This window comes from Aspergillus melleus (assembly GCF_016097325.1).
Source record: "Aspergillus melleus strain CBS 546.65 chromosome Unknown contig5, whole genome shotgun sequence".
NCBI classification, from domain to species: Eukaryota; Fungi; Ascomycota; class Eurotiomycetes; order Eurotiales; family Aspergillaceae; genus Aspergillus; species Aspergillus melleus.
The window spans coordinates 518,290-533,882 of record NW_025763374.1 but is presented as its reverse complement, the minus strand read 5'-3'; the positions used below and the strand labels follow the sequence as shown (position 1 = coordinate 533,882).

At 44.4% G+C, this 15,593-nt stretch overlaps 5 protein-coding genes across 5 annotated transcripts; 2 read left to right on the top strand and 3 right to left on the bottom strand.

Moving 5' to 3' along the window:
- Positions 1–6,203: 6,203 nt before the first annotated feature.
- LDX57_008685 (uncharacterized protein) lies at positions 6,204–7,028 on the top strand (the record flags this gene model as incomplete). The annotated part of the gene is made up of 4 exons (XM_046090407.1): positions 6,204–6,234; positions 6,287–6,643; positions 6,694–6,803; positions 6,855–7,028. The coding sequence occupies 4 exons, from the start codon at positions 6,204–6,206 to the stop codon at positions 7,026–7,028; spliced, it is 672 nt and encodes a 223-aa protein (XP_045946382.1).
- Positions 7,029–7,249: 221 nt separating this feature from the next.
- Positions 7,250–8,327, bottom strand: LDX57_008684 (uncharacterized protein; the record flags this gene model as incomplete). The annotated part of the gene is made up of 2 exons (XM_046090406.1): positions 7,250–7,772; positions 7,825–8,327. 2 exons carry the CDS (start codon positions 8,325–8,327, stop codon positions 7,250–7,252), a joined length of 1,026 nt encoding a protein of 341 aa, XP_045946381.1.
- Positions 8,328–9,784: 1,457 nt separating this feature from the next.
- On the bottom strand, positions 9,785–11,089 carry LDX57_008683 (uncharacterized protein; the record flags this gene model as incomplete). The annotated part of the gene is made up of 1 exon (XM_046090405.1): positions 9,785–11,089. One exon carries the CDS (start codon positions 11,087–11,089, stop codon positions 9,785–9,787), a length of 1,305 nt encoding a protein of 434 aa, XP_045946380.1.
- A 618-nt stretch (positions 11,090–11,707) lies between these two features.
- Positions 11,708–12,760, bottom strand: LDX57_008682 (SDR family oxidoreductase; the record flags this gene model as incomplete). The annotated part of the gene is made up of 5 exons (XM_046090404.1): positions 11,708–11,898; positions 11,952–12,268; positions 12,330–12,436; positions 12,499–12,657; positions 12,719–12,760. The coding sequence occupies 5 exons, from the start codon at positions 12,758–12,760 to the stop codon at positions 11,708–11,710; spliced, it is 816 nt and encodes a 271-aa protein (XP_045946379.1).
- A 1,100-nt stretch (positions 12,761–13,860) lies between these two features.
- Positions 13,861–15,175, top strand: LDX57_008681 (uncharacterized protein; the record flags this gene model as incomplete). Its single annotated transcript, XM_046090403.1, has 4 exons — positions 13,861–13,915; positions 13,971–14,254; positions 14,314–14,544; positions 14,594–15,175. The coding sequence occupies 4 exons, from the start codon at positions 13,861–13,863 to the stop codon at positions 15,173–15,175; spliced, it is 1,152 nt and encodes a 383-aa protein (XP_045946378.1).
- Positions 15,176–15,593: the final 418 nt, after the last annotated feature.

The following is a 15,593-nucleotide window of genomic DNA, read 5'->3' as shown; positions in this document are numbered from 1 at the left end:
TGTTTCGATATCATTATTTTCTTTTTTTCTATATCAGATCCATAACTATAAAAAAAACCTTTTCGATCTTCGAGACTTCAATAAATGATTCTAATTCAATGATTATATAACTGATGTATTGGAGATTCTTCTTTGGCTTTGGAACTCTTCTCATATGTAGAATATTCTCTTCACAAATTCCATCATCAATAAAACCTTTTTCTTTTTGTCTTCCACTCCCTGATCTCGATGAGCGTTGTGAATCGTGATCTTCCTATATTTCGAAATTATTATATTAGATGATTTGCTCAGTTGAGAGCTCAGAGCCTCTTTTTGCTGAAATAGTGATTTATAACAAATCCTGCAGAATCCGTGAAGATAATTTATCTCGTAAAAGATCATCTAAAAGCTCTAAAAATCCTGCTAAAATTGTATTGATGCAGCTTTGATCTGAAATCAAATTATAGTGAAATTCAGTATTCGGATCAGAAATCAATTGAAATATTAATAAAAATCTGATTTTATTATTTAAAACGTTGATTGAATTTTGCACATTTTCTAACAATCTCAAGATTTCTGCAGACTCTATCTGATCCGTTTCCTGTTCGAGAAAGATCCTTTCACCTCTCAATAAATCTAACATCTCTGTAGATGGCTCGGGTGACATCTCGCTAATGAAATCTTTAAGAAACGGCTGCGTGAGATCATAGAACTTTGTCTCATCAAACTCTACATTTCTTACCTCTTTAACACACTGCCTCTTCGGATTCCATATATGCCAGATATTTGAAGCCACAAATCCTAGAAGAACACCTCTATAGACGCGAAAAGCCATTTTATTGCTTCTCTCCTGATCCTGCCTCGTATAAACAATGCAATCAACTGTTCGAAATCCTGAAAGATCAGACTTTTGTTCTATAATTCTTTTATAAGAGGTTTTCCACTGCAAAGCGGCAATTGAAATGCGATTAACAATATTTGCTGCTACTAAAATAATCCAAAACTAGAGATCACGAGATAATCTTACTTCAATCATCAATTTTCTCATTTTTATAATCAATATTGACCCAACACGTTCTGCCGGATCATTTTGTTTTAATGTGTTGACTACCAAATATTCGTATATGATCCTTTCAAGCGCTTCAAATTGCTTAATCATATTCCCAAGAATTTGCTCACAATCGCTCTTGAAGAACTTAACAGTGTGACTGAATAGATTCTTGATTTGACGCGTAAAATTGATGATCGTGTTAACACAATCGTTTTTCTTTCGGTGAGCGGTAAAAAAATGGAATTGAATCATTTCATCATAAAAATGAAAGATCCACTAATCTCCATTCAATGCAGAAATTATTTGAATAAAATCAAAATGCACACATTGAAAAAAGCTTTCTGCTTTCATCATAAGATATCTCGAGATCTGCCGTGAGACATTAAAAAATTTGCAAACTTCACATTTCTTGTTATTATATTACTTTGTTTTAAAGTTGTCAATTTGAACGTCTGTAACAGTCTCAAATAGATGACAAAATGCATCTCAATAAAAATGAACCATCCGACAATGCCATAAATCGCTATTGCCTTTCAAAACGTAAGATCTCGCTGATCTCCGGATTTCTTGATCGTTGATCATTAAAAAGCCGTACTGAATATTGCTTGATTTCTTAATAATCCACAAATCAGATGAATGTTCCTTCATGTAGAAAACGACTCTTCCTTCCTTCAAAATTGTGTTGCGATTTATATTGAAATCATATCCTGCTTGTTTAAACTTTCGAATGCTGAAGATATTTGTATGCAGACCTGGAATGTAAGCAATGTTAATAAAAATAATCTTTTTATCGTCTTTCTCGTCTCTGCAGTTTGGCCGTATTTTCACATTTCTAATATCTAAGATTTGGATGGTTGAATCCCCTGCATGGAGTTGTCCATTTCTTGAATAATCAATATTTTCAAAATGCGAGATCTCATTACAAACATGTGTAAAGGATCCGGTATCGATAATAAAGCAATTTCTGAACAGAAAATCATTCAAAACATTAAATGCAAACGACATGACATAATGATCTTGATACTTTTTTTCTGTTTTCTTCCAATTCTTCTTAATAATCAATTTGACCCGTTGAGATCGTAGATCTGATCTTGAAGCGAAATTTTTAATATCTTTTATAATCTTTTTATCGGATTTCCAATCTCTCGATCGAGTGTTGAAATAAAAATACAAGTAGTCTCTATATTGATGACTTTTTTCACGCGGATAAGATAGAAATTCTTTTTTTTTATGATCCTGCAATTTCTACGTGTTTGATGTTGAATCGCTCTAATCGTTGAAAGTGACATATAGATGATTTGAAGCTGTTGAATCGTTTCTACCGCTGTTAACAAGATGAGATTGAAAGTCGCTTAGCAAATCAATAAATGACATCTTTCTGATTTTCGCATAATTTTGACTCGCGTATATAGCATTCACAGTTTCAATCGACCTTAGGAAGTCTCACTGTATATAATGATCCTGATTTTCAGACATATCGAATCGTTTGATCATTAAATAAATGTGTTCGAATTCTTGAATCCATGCGTTGATTTTGCTTTGTCATGAAGATTTCTTGATGACTGTCTTATATTGTTTCAAAGTCTTATCTTCTAATTTCTCCGTTGTTGATTTATATTGCTGTTTTAACGCCTTCAGTATTTCGAAACGTCTCTTTTTTTCGACAAACGATTGAACATGTATAACAATTGACAATCTAATTGCTTCTTCAATCTTTGCGATGTTGTTTTTCGAATCTTTATAGTCCTGAAAATCTAATTGAAATCTCCAATAATTCGACTCAATGAGATCTTGAAATCTCGTAGACTTCATAGATGTCGAAAAATAATCATCTTCTTTCGGGTTGAAATAATCCCATATATCTAGCCGTTCAGCATATTCTTCAATATTGAAAATCCAATTGCGCCAGTCATCTCGTCTTTTCAGGATGACTTTAACCTTCGTGGCACTTTCAATATCGAATGATGAAGTCATATTATCAAATTCAAATGTATTGTCTTGCTTCCTGATGTCCCATCGAGATTGCTGTACTGTATTGCTCAAAACGGATTCTGTTTAGCTTCAAAAATGACCAAAGCGATAATCCCTAGAACGATTCCGGGCTCATAACTATGACAGTTTGGAGGGCTTGGCAGGAATAACTAAAGCACTGAATTACGTGATCTCCACGGATTCGATTGAAGGTCTTGATATTCTAACTATGCGATATAGCTCGTATTTATGCAATCTCTGGAGCTTCAAAATGATGATCAATCAACTCAACAGGAAGAAGCAATTATGTTGAATAATTGACTGGTCGATTATTTCGGCTGAGCAAGGCGATGAAATGCCGGCTTAGTCAACTCCCGCGGCCACAATGTAGTACCGTACTTGATCACCTGACGCACGCCCCCACCTGACGCACGAAAATCGATTCTACACCGATATTTTGAATATCTTTAAACCTCAATATCATCATCAATATGGCTCCTATTGACGAGACGATTGCAGAATTAAATTCTCTGAAGCTTGAAAATAGATCTATTCTTATTTTTATTGCAAAAAAGTATGGAATTCATAGATCAACACTATCAAAAAGATTTCGCAGCATTCAGCATTTCAAAGATGAGCAATATCAGAACCAACGATTGCTTAATAATCGACAAGTGAAAATACTTATTTCTAATATCAATCGATTGAGCAAAAAAGGCCTTTATATATCATTTGAAATGCTGCAAAATCTAGCTCACGAGATCTCTAATAATCGTCCCGGAAAATAATGGCCGAGCCGCTTTATAAAACGATATAGTGATAATCTTATTTCTCGCTATATAACTAAGATCGACTTCTTTCGAAAAAAGACTGATTCTGTGTTAAATTACGCATTATATTTTGAACTTTTGACTCGCAAGATTTCGAAATACGATATACAGCAGGAAGATATCTATAATATGAACGAAAAAGGCTTCTTGATCAGAATACTTAGTAAAGCGAAGAGAATCTTCTTTAAATCATTATACAAGAAGAATGGAATGAAACAACAGCTTCAGAATAGAAATCGAAAATGGATTACAACGCTTGCCTGTATTTGCGCGAATAGAATCTCGCTATCTCCAGATCTTATATATCAAACAGCCTCTTCAAAGCTTCAAGATTCCTGGCTGCAGGATTTTGATCCTTCTTTTCATCCTTACTTCTTTACATTCTCACCTTCAGGATGGACGAATGACAAGCTAAAATACGCATGACTACAAAATGTATTCGATCGAAAGACAAAAGCGAAAGCGAGACGGCGTTGAAAGCTTCTTATTCTTGACAGCCACGGATCTCATATTAATATGAAATTTTTCGAATACTGCGAGACAAATAAGATTCTCTTAATGACTTATCTGTTTCATTTTACGCATTCGCTTCAGCCACTTGACGTTGGAATCTTCGGGCCTTTTTTTACAGCGTATAGAGAAAGATTGGAACAATTTTTTCATGAATCTTAAGATCTTTGTCATATTACGAAAAGAGATTTCTTTCGTCTCTTTTGGCCGTCATGAGAGAGCGCTTTATCTAATGAAAATATCGCTTCTTCGTGAAAATCGGTAGGCGTTTGACTGTTGAATCCTGATATCGTCTTATCGCGATTTAATCGGAATAACAATAATTGACTATTCTTTAGTGAGTCATCTCGCTCAGTGCTTGGTGCAGAGAATTAGAGGAAGATTGAGAGACTTCTTAAGCATGCAATTGTTGACTTATATGATCAAAAGACAAAAAAGTTGAGTTTGACAATGCATCATCTCTCTACAGAGAATGTCATCTTAAAATTACACTGTCAGGGCCTTGAAGAGGCCCTTTTTCAAGAGAAAAAGAAACGTCAGCGAGACAAACCTCTTTTATCTGAATTACAGGCTCCTGAGAACGGCTATGCGGTGTTTTATTCTCCTAAAAAGATTCAGCAAGCTCGTGACCTTCAAACAGAAAGAGATGAGGCTGTACAGCTCGCTAAAATTTCAAAAGAAGAGAAAAGGCTTCGTAAGTAGCGAGAGAAGCAAAATCAAAGGCTTTTAATTGAAGAGTGTAAACGAGTCCGCGCTTCAAATCGAGAAACGCGGGTTCGTGAGGCAGAGGCAAGAAAACAGAAAAAGCGGGATGATCAGCTCGCTAAGCAAGTTGATATACAACTTCAAAATGACTTCAATATCGCTCAGACAGGCGAGAATAAGGTCTCTGTAACTCCAAAGACAAAGAAATCGAGTGATAGAGCTGCTGCAGAACCTAAGATTGTTAATGAAGTCCCTCCAACGCTCAATCGCCGCGGTAAACAGATCCGCCTGCCTGAGCGCTTTCGGCAGTAAAAAATGTTGTAAATAGTTTCAATATAATGCATTGATTCATCCTTCTAAAAATCTCTGTATAATACTGAATGTGTGTGGTTGTAGAGCTTCATTTCTATATAGATGCTGAGGTAAAATTCGTGCGTCAGGTGGGGGCGTGCGTCAGGTGATCAAGTACGGTAGATGATTAAGCGAGCGGTGAGAGGAATTTTTTTTTGTTGCGGAGTGGCGGCTATGGCCCGCCGTACCCCAAGAATGGGTGAAGGGTTTGATTTACAACTCGAAGTTAAAGCCTATTTTCGCTGTAAGAGTTAAGTCAGAGCTGGTTTTGTTAGTATTATTAACTTCGAGAGGTTTAGAAAAATAGTTGTGAAATCATAATTCACACCGCTGCTTCGCAGGGTGTGGCTGTTTTCCTTGCCCTAACTACTTGGAATTCACTGGTATCTCCCATTTACTTCACATAAACTTCCGTACTCGTACTTCACAGGTAGTTATTCAATATTCAAGGAACTGCCCACATTCCCTTGAGGGCATTAGGTCTACCCTATTCTCTCTTGTCCAAATATTTACTTACTCCTTCCTCTACACTGGTGACGAGACCCACAGTCCTTTCTTCTCTCCCTACCCCTACCAGCTCTACGCGTTCGCTACTCGGGATATCCCGAAATCAACCCAAAAATGTCTCAACCACGATGCGCAACTCGAGCAGAGGGTCAACACGCAACCGCGATGATTGTGAAACGCTGGAAAGCGCAGTGGAAGTGACAAACACGGTAGGCAGACAAAGGGAAGTTCCCCTCAAAAGCCATCACCTTGATCAAGATGCGTGAAGTCTACAGGGGGTTTGGTGTTGAGGTTCCAGGATGAACGCGCGCTCCCTGATCATCTCAGTAAGTTGCTACAAGCTTAATCTACTCGTATGAAGCTTTGCAGCTAATATTACTAGATCCTCTGTTGGCCGATTACGCCCTGGCTCGGAGAGGCTCGCCGAGCAACGAGCCGAAGGCCAAGAGCATAACCGCGGTTCTCTATACGACGCTCGCAAGTAGAAAAAGAGCTGATCTCAATCGAACCAAGTCTTGGTCTTGTTTCGAATCTTTGACCCGTTACGACTGCGTCCAATTTCAGCATGAGACCCAATTGAAGCTCCCTTGGTTCTACAAAAAGGGCCGTGTTACCCTGACGGGCAAGGCCGATTACTCCCTATGGTACGGAGATTACGAGGACCAGGAGGCGAACCTGCTCATAGTTGAAGCGAAGAGAGAGGGCGTAGACGGCTTCTATCAAGTTCTGGCCTATATGGGTAAGCCATTCTCTTAAAGTACAATAGCATGATTTTGCTAACATCATTAGCCATGATTCACCATGCTCGCAAGAAAGCCGGCCGCAGAGATACCACGGTGTGGGGGATCTCAACCAACGGGGACAAGTGGGAGTTTGTGCGCCTCGATGCGGATTCTACAGTAACACCCCCACAAAGCATGCACTGGTACCCAAAATACTAATGATTTAAGGTCAAATCTGTGATGTATGCCTTCCACAATCAGCAGGGCCCGGATATCATCGGAATGCTGTATCTAATTATTAATCACGCTGCGGGACTCGCCCCGTCCACCTCCAGGACCTCCTCAATGGCGCGCAAGCGCACCCTAGAGGAGGCCTGTGGCATCGAAATAACCCCGTGTTGATCCCGCCGGTCGTTGGCTGTGTGCGTTGGCCGTGTGCCTCCCGCCTTCTCTCTTCTTCTTTTTTCTTTTTTATTTGCTTCTTTTGGCATGGGCCAGGGATTCTTTTTTTTTCTTTTTTTCTTCTCTCTTGCGATGACACTGCGGTATTCGGAGTTTACGTGGTTTTGTGCTTCTTTTTCTCCTGTCTGTAACCATCCGCTGGCCACCAAAGATCCCAGAGATCAATATCGACTTTCATAAAGCAAGGCTATTGCCTGCAACAAATCCCTTCCTCCGTCCTCTTCAAGTAATCTAGCAACCGTTGCACCCAATTCTTCCGCATCTTCGTCAGTACCTACGTCAGCGGACGATGAAGCCGACACCTGTTTAGTGCCATGAGGATGGATTATCATGCCCTCTAGTTTCAGTCGAGGGCTTGCGGCGCTGTCTGGCGTGCCTGGAGTGCAGTAAACAGCCACCGGGGACGAACATCCGCCCTGCAGAGTGCGCAAGAGAGATCGCTCGGCCAGGCAGATCTTGCGGACGAGACGATCTTCAATCGGTCGGATCATAGAGAGGGTCTGGGCGTCATCTTCGCGGATCTCGATTCCCAATGCGCCCTGACCAACTGCGTAGGGGAATTCAGACGGCGAGAGACGTTTCGTTATGCGGTGTGCCATGTCAATGCGGACAAGACCGGCCGTGGCGACAATAATGGCTGAGAAAGGGCCATTCGGGTCGTCGAGTTTGCGCAGACGAGTGTCACTGATACAGTCAATAACCTGTGTTAAGATAACCAGAAACTGACAGTGCTTACAGGTTCCCACGACATTCCTGCACCACCAGATGCGGAAACTTCAACGCCAACAACGCCTTCCGTCTCGTCGAACTCGTACCCACCACCGAACCCGCCGGCAACTGCGCCAGATCCGTATACTGTTCACGCAACGACTCCTTCACAACAAACGCATCGCTCGGATCCTGCCGATGCACAATAGCTCCCAGCACACAACCCGCAGGCAGCCGAGTCGGCATATCCTTGAGACAGTTGACCAGCAAATCTAGCTCTCCGGCCTTGAGCTTCGCCTCCATCTCCTCCGTCCAAATGTTCTTAGCCGCGTCGGACGGGCCCCCGAATTTCAGGAACGGGCTGGTCTTGTCCACATCGCCGCTCACGGATACCGTGCGCCATGGGAACTGGAACCCGGGGTTCCGCTGCGCCAAGTCATGCGAGACACGCTCGGCTTGCACGAGCGCTAGCTTGGAGTTCCGTGTGCCGATCACCAGTTCTTGGCTGGGGGTGGATGTGCTAGTGGCCATGGTTCTATTGAATACTTGGAATCAGATGTCGGGCCAGAAGACTGAATTTTTCTCAACGGCGCGATTCGAGGGGTCATGTTAGTCTCTCATCTTAGTGTCAAATGTGTCAGATTCAATCATTTGCTCTGCGAAACTAATCTGTTTCGAGTCTAGTCTGAACTAGCGCATCGAGGGGTTTAATTTGGGGGCCAAATCGAGTATCGCGAAATGCATATCCGTGGCACTTTACTTTTTTATCCCTTTGCTGTCTCCGATGAGAGGAATAACGGTAGGTCCTTTCTGCACCTGTATCTTTGAAATATCTGGGTCGCTGCTAGCATTAAGTCAAGATTTTAATTCCAATGTTGTACTTTCAAAGCCGTACATCACCCATATTCTAATTGAGATTCAATATATTTGGGCTATGGCCTCTCACTCGGCCTATTCGTTCAGCCTTACACCAAATGGAAGGGGGATAGGGCTCGGTAAGGCTCGTGATCAAGAATTGTACCCTCCGTCGGAGACGATGTGCCCACATGCTTTTTGCCTCAGGCATCATTCAATTAAAGGATTAGTCATGGGGCTGTCTCGGTGTGGTCACCCCAGCAACGCCTGCCTGTAAGGCACCAAAGGTTATCTGTCGACGCTGGGCCTCGTACAGACGAGCGTAGACGAGTTTTTAACAAGTTTCCCGTAGTTGTATTTCTCATAATTTTCTTGACAGTTTTCAGCTTCCTTATAAACAACGCGAAGCTCTTTCTCCCATGAGACAAATCTTGGCAAGTTGCACAATATATTTTCTGCGCACTCCCCTCCCAAAATGGCAGTATACACCTCCGTGCCTATCCTCAACGAACTCGTTAAATCAGTCGAGCTGGACCCTACCGACGAAAATGCCGTCAAGGCCTTATCCTCTGGGCTGCTGAATTACTACTTCCCGGCAGCGAAAGGTTACTTAGTTGCACCCGAGAAATCTGGACACGCCAAATCTAGCGACATTATGATCCTCCGGGTCCAAAGCCTAGCTCCCCAAACCCAAGGTTTTATCGACCGCACAGTTTCCGGGGCGAGATGTGGAGGTCATCACTTAAGGCAGATCTTACAGCAACTTGATGATGCTCTTGAGCATGCAAATATTGAATCTGGGAGGTGCTGGGTAGTTTTGTTCCATGGGTTTATGTTGCATTTCTATGAATATAATCGAGGTCTCCCTCGTTATACAGGACGTGTTCCGTGGGGGCCGCCTGATGAAGAACAGCGGATAGCCTTTGGGGTACGCGGTGACGATGTTGTGATTGATCGGATGTTCAGACATATGGCGCAAAATGAGATTCCACCCGCGCGTTACTGACGTATGTAACGGGGTTCCAATGAATGACTCGATGGTACGTATGAGAAAGCCCCGAAATATGTTTAAACTGGAAATTTTCAATGCTAGATCGATTATGGACCTTGAATGGTGTAGGGGCCGGATGACTCTACCGCCGCTCGTAGTCAGGTAATGCCCAATTAACCATCCACTCGGACTGCAGCACATCTTCTGCCGTCGGTCGCTCTTCCGGTCGAAATGACAGCATTGTGCGCATAAGATCCAGGAACGCGGCTTTTTCATCCGCCATGATTCCCCCTCCGACCTTTGGTCTCCATTTTTGTACACAGACCTCGAAAGACTCCTCGAGGGGCGGCCATTGGTTCTCCTTGTACGATTCAGTGGGACAGCCGCGCTCATCAAAAAACACGGACCGCCCTTCCCAGCGATTCCACCAGTCGGAAGGCATACGTCCAAGCACATCCACATGCTGAGCTACTATCTCATCATGAGGCACATACTCCGTGCTGAAGATAGCTTTCATCCCGATTATTTCCCAGGTTGCCGTGGCTAGACTCCATATATCTGAACCGTACGTCAGCGGGGCATCAGGTTCGAATTTCGCTTCCGGAGCCCGAAAGTCGGGTGGCGTGCGGCAGTCTTGTCCCAGACGAATCTCCGTCCCAGGGGAGAAGGCCTCCCCGAAATCACCTAACAAGGGCTGGGCGTCCGATAGTACAAACTTCTCGGCATATTTGCCCAGGAACAGCGGCACAACGGCCCTAGTCGGCACGTTCGGAGGTAGTGGTTCGCCATCACATCGTGAGACGGGAACCGTTTCGGGGTCACCATACGTTTTGTACAATTGTTCAATAGACATATCGTCAAATGTCCCAGGCAGCTTGACCAAAACGTTGCTCAAATGTACATCTAGGTAGGTCAAGTCAAGTCGTATACAAGATCGGGGCTGATGTGACAAACCTCCATGGACGTAGCCCTGAGAGTGGGTATAGGCCACAGCCTGCGCAACACCATATGCCAAGGCACGAGCAACATTGAAGGGGAACAGACGGCTGAAGGAGATTTCCCTGAGATTACATTGTGCAGGGGTCATTGTGTAACAATTATGTGTCCCATTCGGACCCTGTACGAGGAATTCATCGCGCAAACTTGACACTAACTCACGCCCAGGATGTGTCTGCGAGGGCACTGAGGCGGATAGCGCCTTGAGATGTTCCGTCTCACGCGGCTGTGAGTCTGAGATATTGATCTTGAGCGCGACGTATTCGTTGAGTTGAGTGTCACGAGCAAGCCATACAGTCGAGTAGCCCCCGGAGCCGAGTTTGTCGGCAATCCGATATCGATTATGGAGTAGGTCCCCGATCATAACCGGGTGATAACCCCCAGGTTGGTATTTCTCGAGCGTCTCCACCCCGTCGATCCAATTATACTCAATGCGATCGTTCCGGGTCATTGTGGACCCTAGCCGCAGGGAGGACCGCATTTTAATGTTCCGAGGGCGCCAAAGGGATTGGAAAGCCCGAATTGACGGTCGAGTCATTATTGATGATGATTTGTGACCAAAGGAGGCTGCGGAATTTCAAAGCAAGTGTACCATGATATGTCGAGTGGTTGTTGATCAGGATGCGCGTCTCCTGACGGGGCAGGCTAAATGCAGCTACTCACGTGATATTGATCGGCTTGGCGCTGGAGTATGCTTTGCAGTCTACTTTTCCAAATTACCAAGTATTGCTTTACTCTGCTTTTCTCGTTCTTGAATTTCAGAATATCTCAAATCCCTAGAGGGCATGGTTTGTCGTGGCTTGGTTATTGAAGGGCTATTTTCTGCTGCTTTGCCCACCACTGCGGTCTTTACGAGGGATATATTTATCCGATGCAAGGAATGAACGAATGGTAGTAAAAATAGTAACCCATGAACAATCGATTCACCAGACTATGTCGACTAAGTACAAGCTTGAAGAAGCTGATCAGCTGTCGATTGTTGAAAATTGACAGATGTCAAAAACTGGCCCAGTATCAGCCCCTTCAAAATAGACCAGCGGGTTGAACCGCATCAAAATCCAGTAACCCCCTAAATCCACTGTTTGTTTCCGAAGTGAGAGGTAAAGGATCCGCCGTATCCCCGCTTGACACTAGCATTGTTGATCACAGACAGAACGTCCTTAACGGATTCTTCGGGGGTAATGGGACCCTCGAAATTAGGTGCGTAAGCTTGGAAGGATGTGAGCATTCTCGCCAGCGCTAGCTTTTGCTCTTCGGTTCCTGTGAACTGTTAGCGCTGCAAAATGCCGAAGTATATAGTGGTAGAAACATACCCTGAGAGAGATGTCCCGTGTCCACCATCCCGGGGCAAATACTCATGAACAACACCCCATCCTTCGCATACTGCGCGCTGAACTTGGCCACTGCCGCATTCAGACCTACCTTGCTGATCGTGTACGGGGCGACTAGATCAATGTTGTGCTTTGCGACAAGGTCCAGGTCGGCATGGCCGCTGGATATAGCGATGACCTTTTTGGCATCGCCCTTGAGAATCAGAGGGGTGAATAGATTGAAGAGGTGGATGTTGCCGACGACGTTGGTTTTGAAGTAATCTAGCAGATTTTCTTCAAGTGCTTCGGGCTGCTGGCCTCTGTTTTGAGGTACGGTTATTGTTTGTCGGGGTACATCACTGAGTGAGAGAGGGTTCTTACAAAACTCCGATGGGGTCGTAACTGTCAAACTGTGACATGAGGCCTCCATTAGCGATCAAATAGTCCAGTCCTCCGCCAGTGATTCTAGCCGTGTCTTGAGAAGCAGCCTAATGACTTATGTTAGCTCGTGCACATGGTATCAATTTAGGATTTCAAGGTGATATCTCACCTGCAGCGACGAATAGTCGACAAGGTCTCCCTTCAAGATATGGAGATTGGATCTGCCGGACAGGTCTTTGGATACTCTTTTCTCAGTAGCGGCTTGGTCCCTAACAAGGCCGATAACGACATTGTTTGGGTCGCTGGAGAGCTGGCGAATAAATTCCCACTGCATGGCTGGTTAACTGGGCTGATTATGGAACACGATCGGAAGAACGGGGCTAACTGACACCAATGCCTCTTGAGGCTCCCGTAATCACATAGGATGGCATCTTGAAAATTGGTGCTAAGTTTCTTCGAGAACCGGGTGGCGAAAGACGATGCTCTTGAGAGAATGAGTTGAATTGTTGCTGTTGTTGTAGGAACTCGAGGTACCAGGCGTGCAAGGAATTGATTAGGTTCTTGATGATGTAGATAAAGCAAGTATCAGGGTTCAAGAACAGTCTTTTAATCTTGAATTCTAGGTGATTTTGGTCGATTTAATGGAGTCTTCCTCTTGTATAGAGATCTCTGCGGAACTTGCCCTTTGCGAAGGTATGCCGGATCTCGATCGCACCCTTTTATAGATCTTCAGAAGGCGGTTCAATGATCGCGACGATGCCCGTGGAACATGATCGATTCAATAGCTGACAGATCAAACTGATTTCAAATCCACGATATCATCATGAGGCCTCTCAGTCAACGAATTTGTATAGTTTCGCGAATACTTGACACTTTTCTCGCCGGCCCACTGGACCTGCAGCTGCCAAGGCCCTAGTCCACATGTCTATTGGGCCGGATATTGCAGCAGTGGGTCACTCTAACCCCGGCTGATGCCAAGCCTTAGGTTCTGGACATCCGACATCGCGTATTATTAATCCTGCTGGACAAGGCTGCAATTCCTTCACGAGAAGCCATCAGTCTGGTCAACTATCCCCCTAAACCCCATTCAAGGTGAAATACCTTGTATGTTAGAAAAGGAAAAAATGCCGCAGAGGGGTTGTGGAACGTGTCGGGGTAATGTCAGCTCCATTGAGCTTGGTACACACCGCTAATGACCGATTCTAGATCGTCGAATCCTCTGTGATAGAGCCATTCCAACATGTGTCCAGTGTTCCAAGTCCGGTCGGACTTGCAAGGGTTACGGCCTTCGTGTCTCTTGGCCGAATATGAATGATCGCAAGCGCGCAATGGTTGGAAAGCCATCGCGGACTAGGACGATATCGCGTCGTATCTCCGACTCCTTGCTAATTAATGCGTCGTCGTGGGACATTGAGATGCATTATTATCTAATGGGTCTAGCTTCAGGAAGTACGTGACATGATATGAATCTTCCCTGCAAAGAAAGGGTTGACACTTGGTAGAATACAATAATCTGGTGCTACAAGCACCCATGCCATTCAACCCATTCAAGTTACATGTCAAAGATATCTATCTGTTCGACTATTGTTAGTTTTCCCTGCACCCTGCTCAGAAAGAGCAAAGTACTGATGAATTCACAAGTTCAATCGACGGCCTCCGGTTCCTTGACCACCTTCGGTCATGACCCCACAAGCATGGGAAGCCTTCTAATTCGAATGGCCTTGACAAACAGCAGCCCTTCCTCCACTGCAGTGCTCCACTCCTTACTTGCACTATCATCACTACATCTCTATGGCTTGCAGAGCCAGGCTGGTGAGCTCAAACTGTCTGCACTCAGAGCGCTCGCCGCTGCATCGAGGACTAGTATTGGTCCCGTGGAGGCAGCCCAGCATATTGCTGCAGGAATGCTTCTATGCTCGTTCGAGGTAAGCCTCTCCTAGCATCTTACTCATCACAATGGAGTGTTCTGATATTTCCTTCACAGCTACACCGAGCATCATGCACTTCAGGCCAGTGGAGATGTTATGTCGGCGGCGCTAAAAAGATCCTCAATGTATTCCCTTCGGGTGTATCAGACCGAGATGGTGACTTCAGTATCTTGCTGGACTGGGTATACTATCATGATGTTCTGTCGCGTTTCAGCGAGCTGCATTGGCGCTCTGAAAAGGATATAGCCATTGCACCTGCTTGCTCGTCGAAGTATCCTTGGAACGCAGTATGCAATGCCCTAAGAAGCGGGAGAGTTTCTTTCTAACATTTGGTAGGCTATACCGTCCACGGTCTTCAATTTCGATACAACAGTTCAGCTGCTGTCAAACCTCTGCGACGCCGTGGCTGCTAGACCACCACCGACGGCCCCGGCCGAACAACTGGGCCACTATATTGCAAATGTTCAAATTCTAGCATGCAGGATCAAAAACATCCCCATGTCAATGCCCGGAGACGAATCCATCATTAGCCCGAAATGTGCGACAATGACCGAATTGTTCCAACTATCTATGCTCGTGTATCTCAACAGAGCAACCGGATGTCTTCTTGAGCCATCACACATGACAGAGCACCGCATCCATCAGGGTCTTGCCAGCCTCTCCCAGCTTGATACCTGCGAACGCCAGTTTCCTTTACTCGTGCTTGGCTGCGAAGCGCGTACCGATGAAGAACGGATCAGAATACTCGACCTCATTGATAGGACTGAGGGATCAACGTCATCAAGGTCTCTTTTCCTGGTCAAGACATTGATCAAGTCCATCTGGGTCCAGGATGACCTTGCGGGCGGGCAATTGGATTATATGGAGAAGCTAAGTTCATTGATTAGTTGCTGCAATATAATGCCCACCTTTGTGTAGATTGATGTGGCTCTTCCAAATTCTTGCGTTACCATGGTTCGTTTACGGGAGATCGGCCAGAACCTCTGAGAAAGTCTATTGCAGTACATGTTCTATTTCGATCATGGTCAGTGTGGCGCGAATCGGACCACGCCGGATACTATGCTCAGTTGATGCTAGCAGTGGAGTTTTCTATCTTCCAAATTTCAGATTTCCATAAACTCTGTTAGTAGTGGACGCAAACGGATCAACTATTCTAACCATGCGATATCCTTCCAAGGATTGCCTCATGTGGTAATGTCAACTGATGCGCCATCTGCAAGAGGAAATTACATTATTGTCTCTTAACCATGGCTTCCGTTACCTACTCTCGCCACAATTGATTGTTATACCATGACAACAATACCACTGGGAATATAATTGTGTGATATTTTATTTC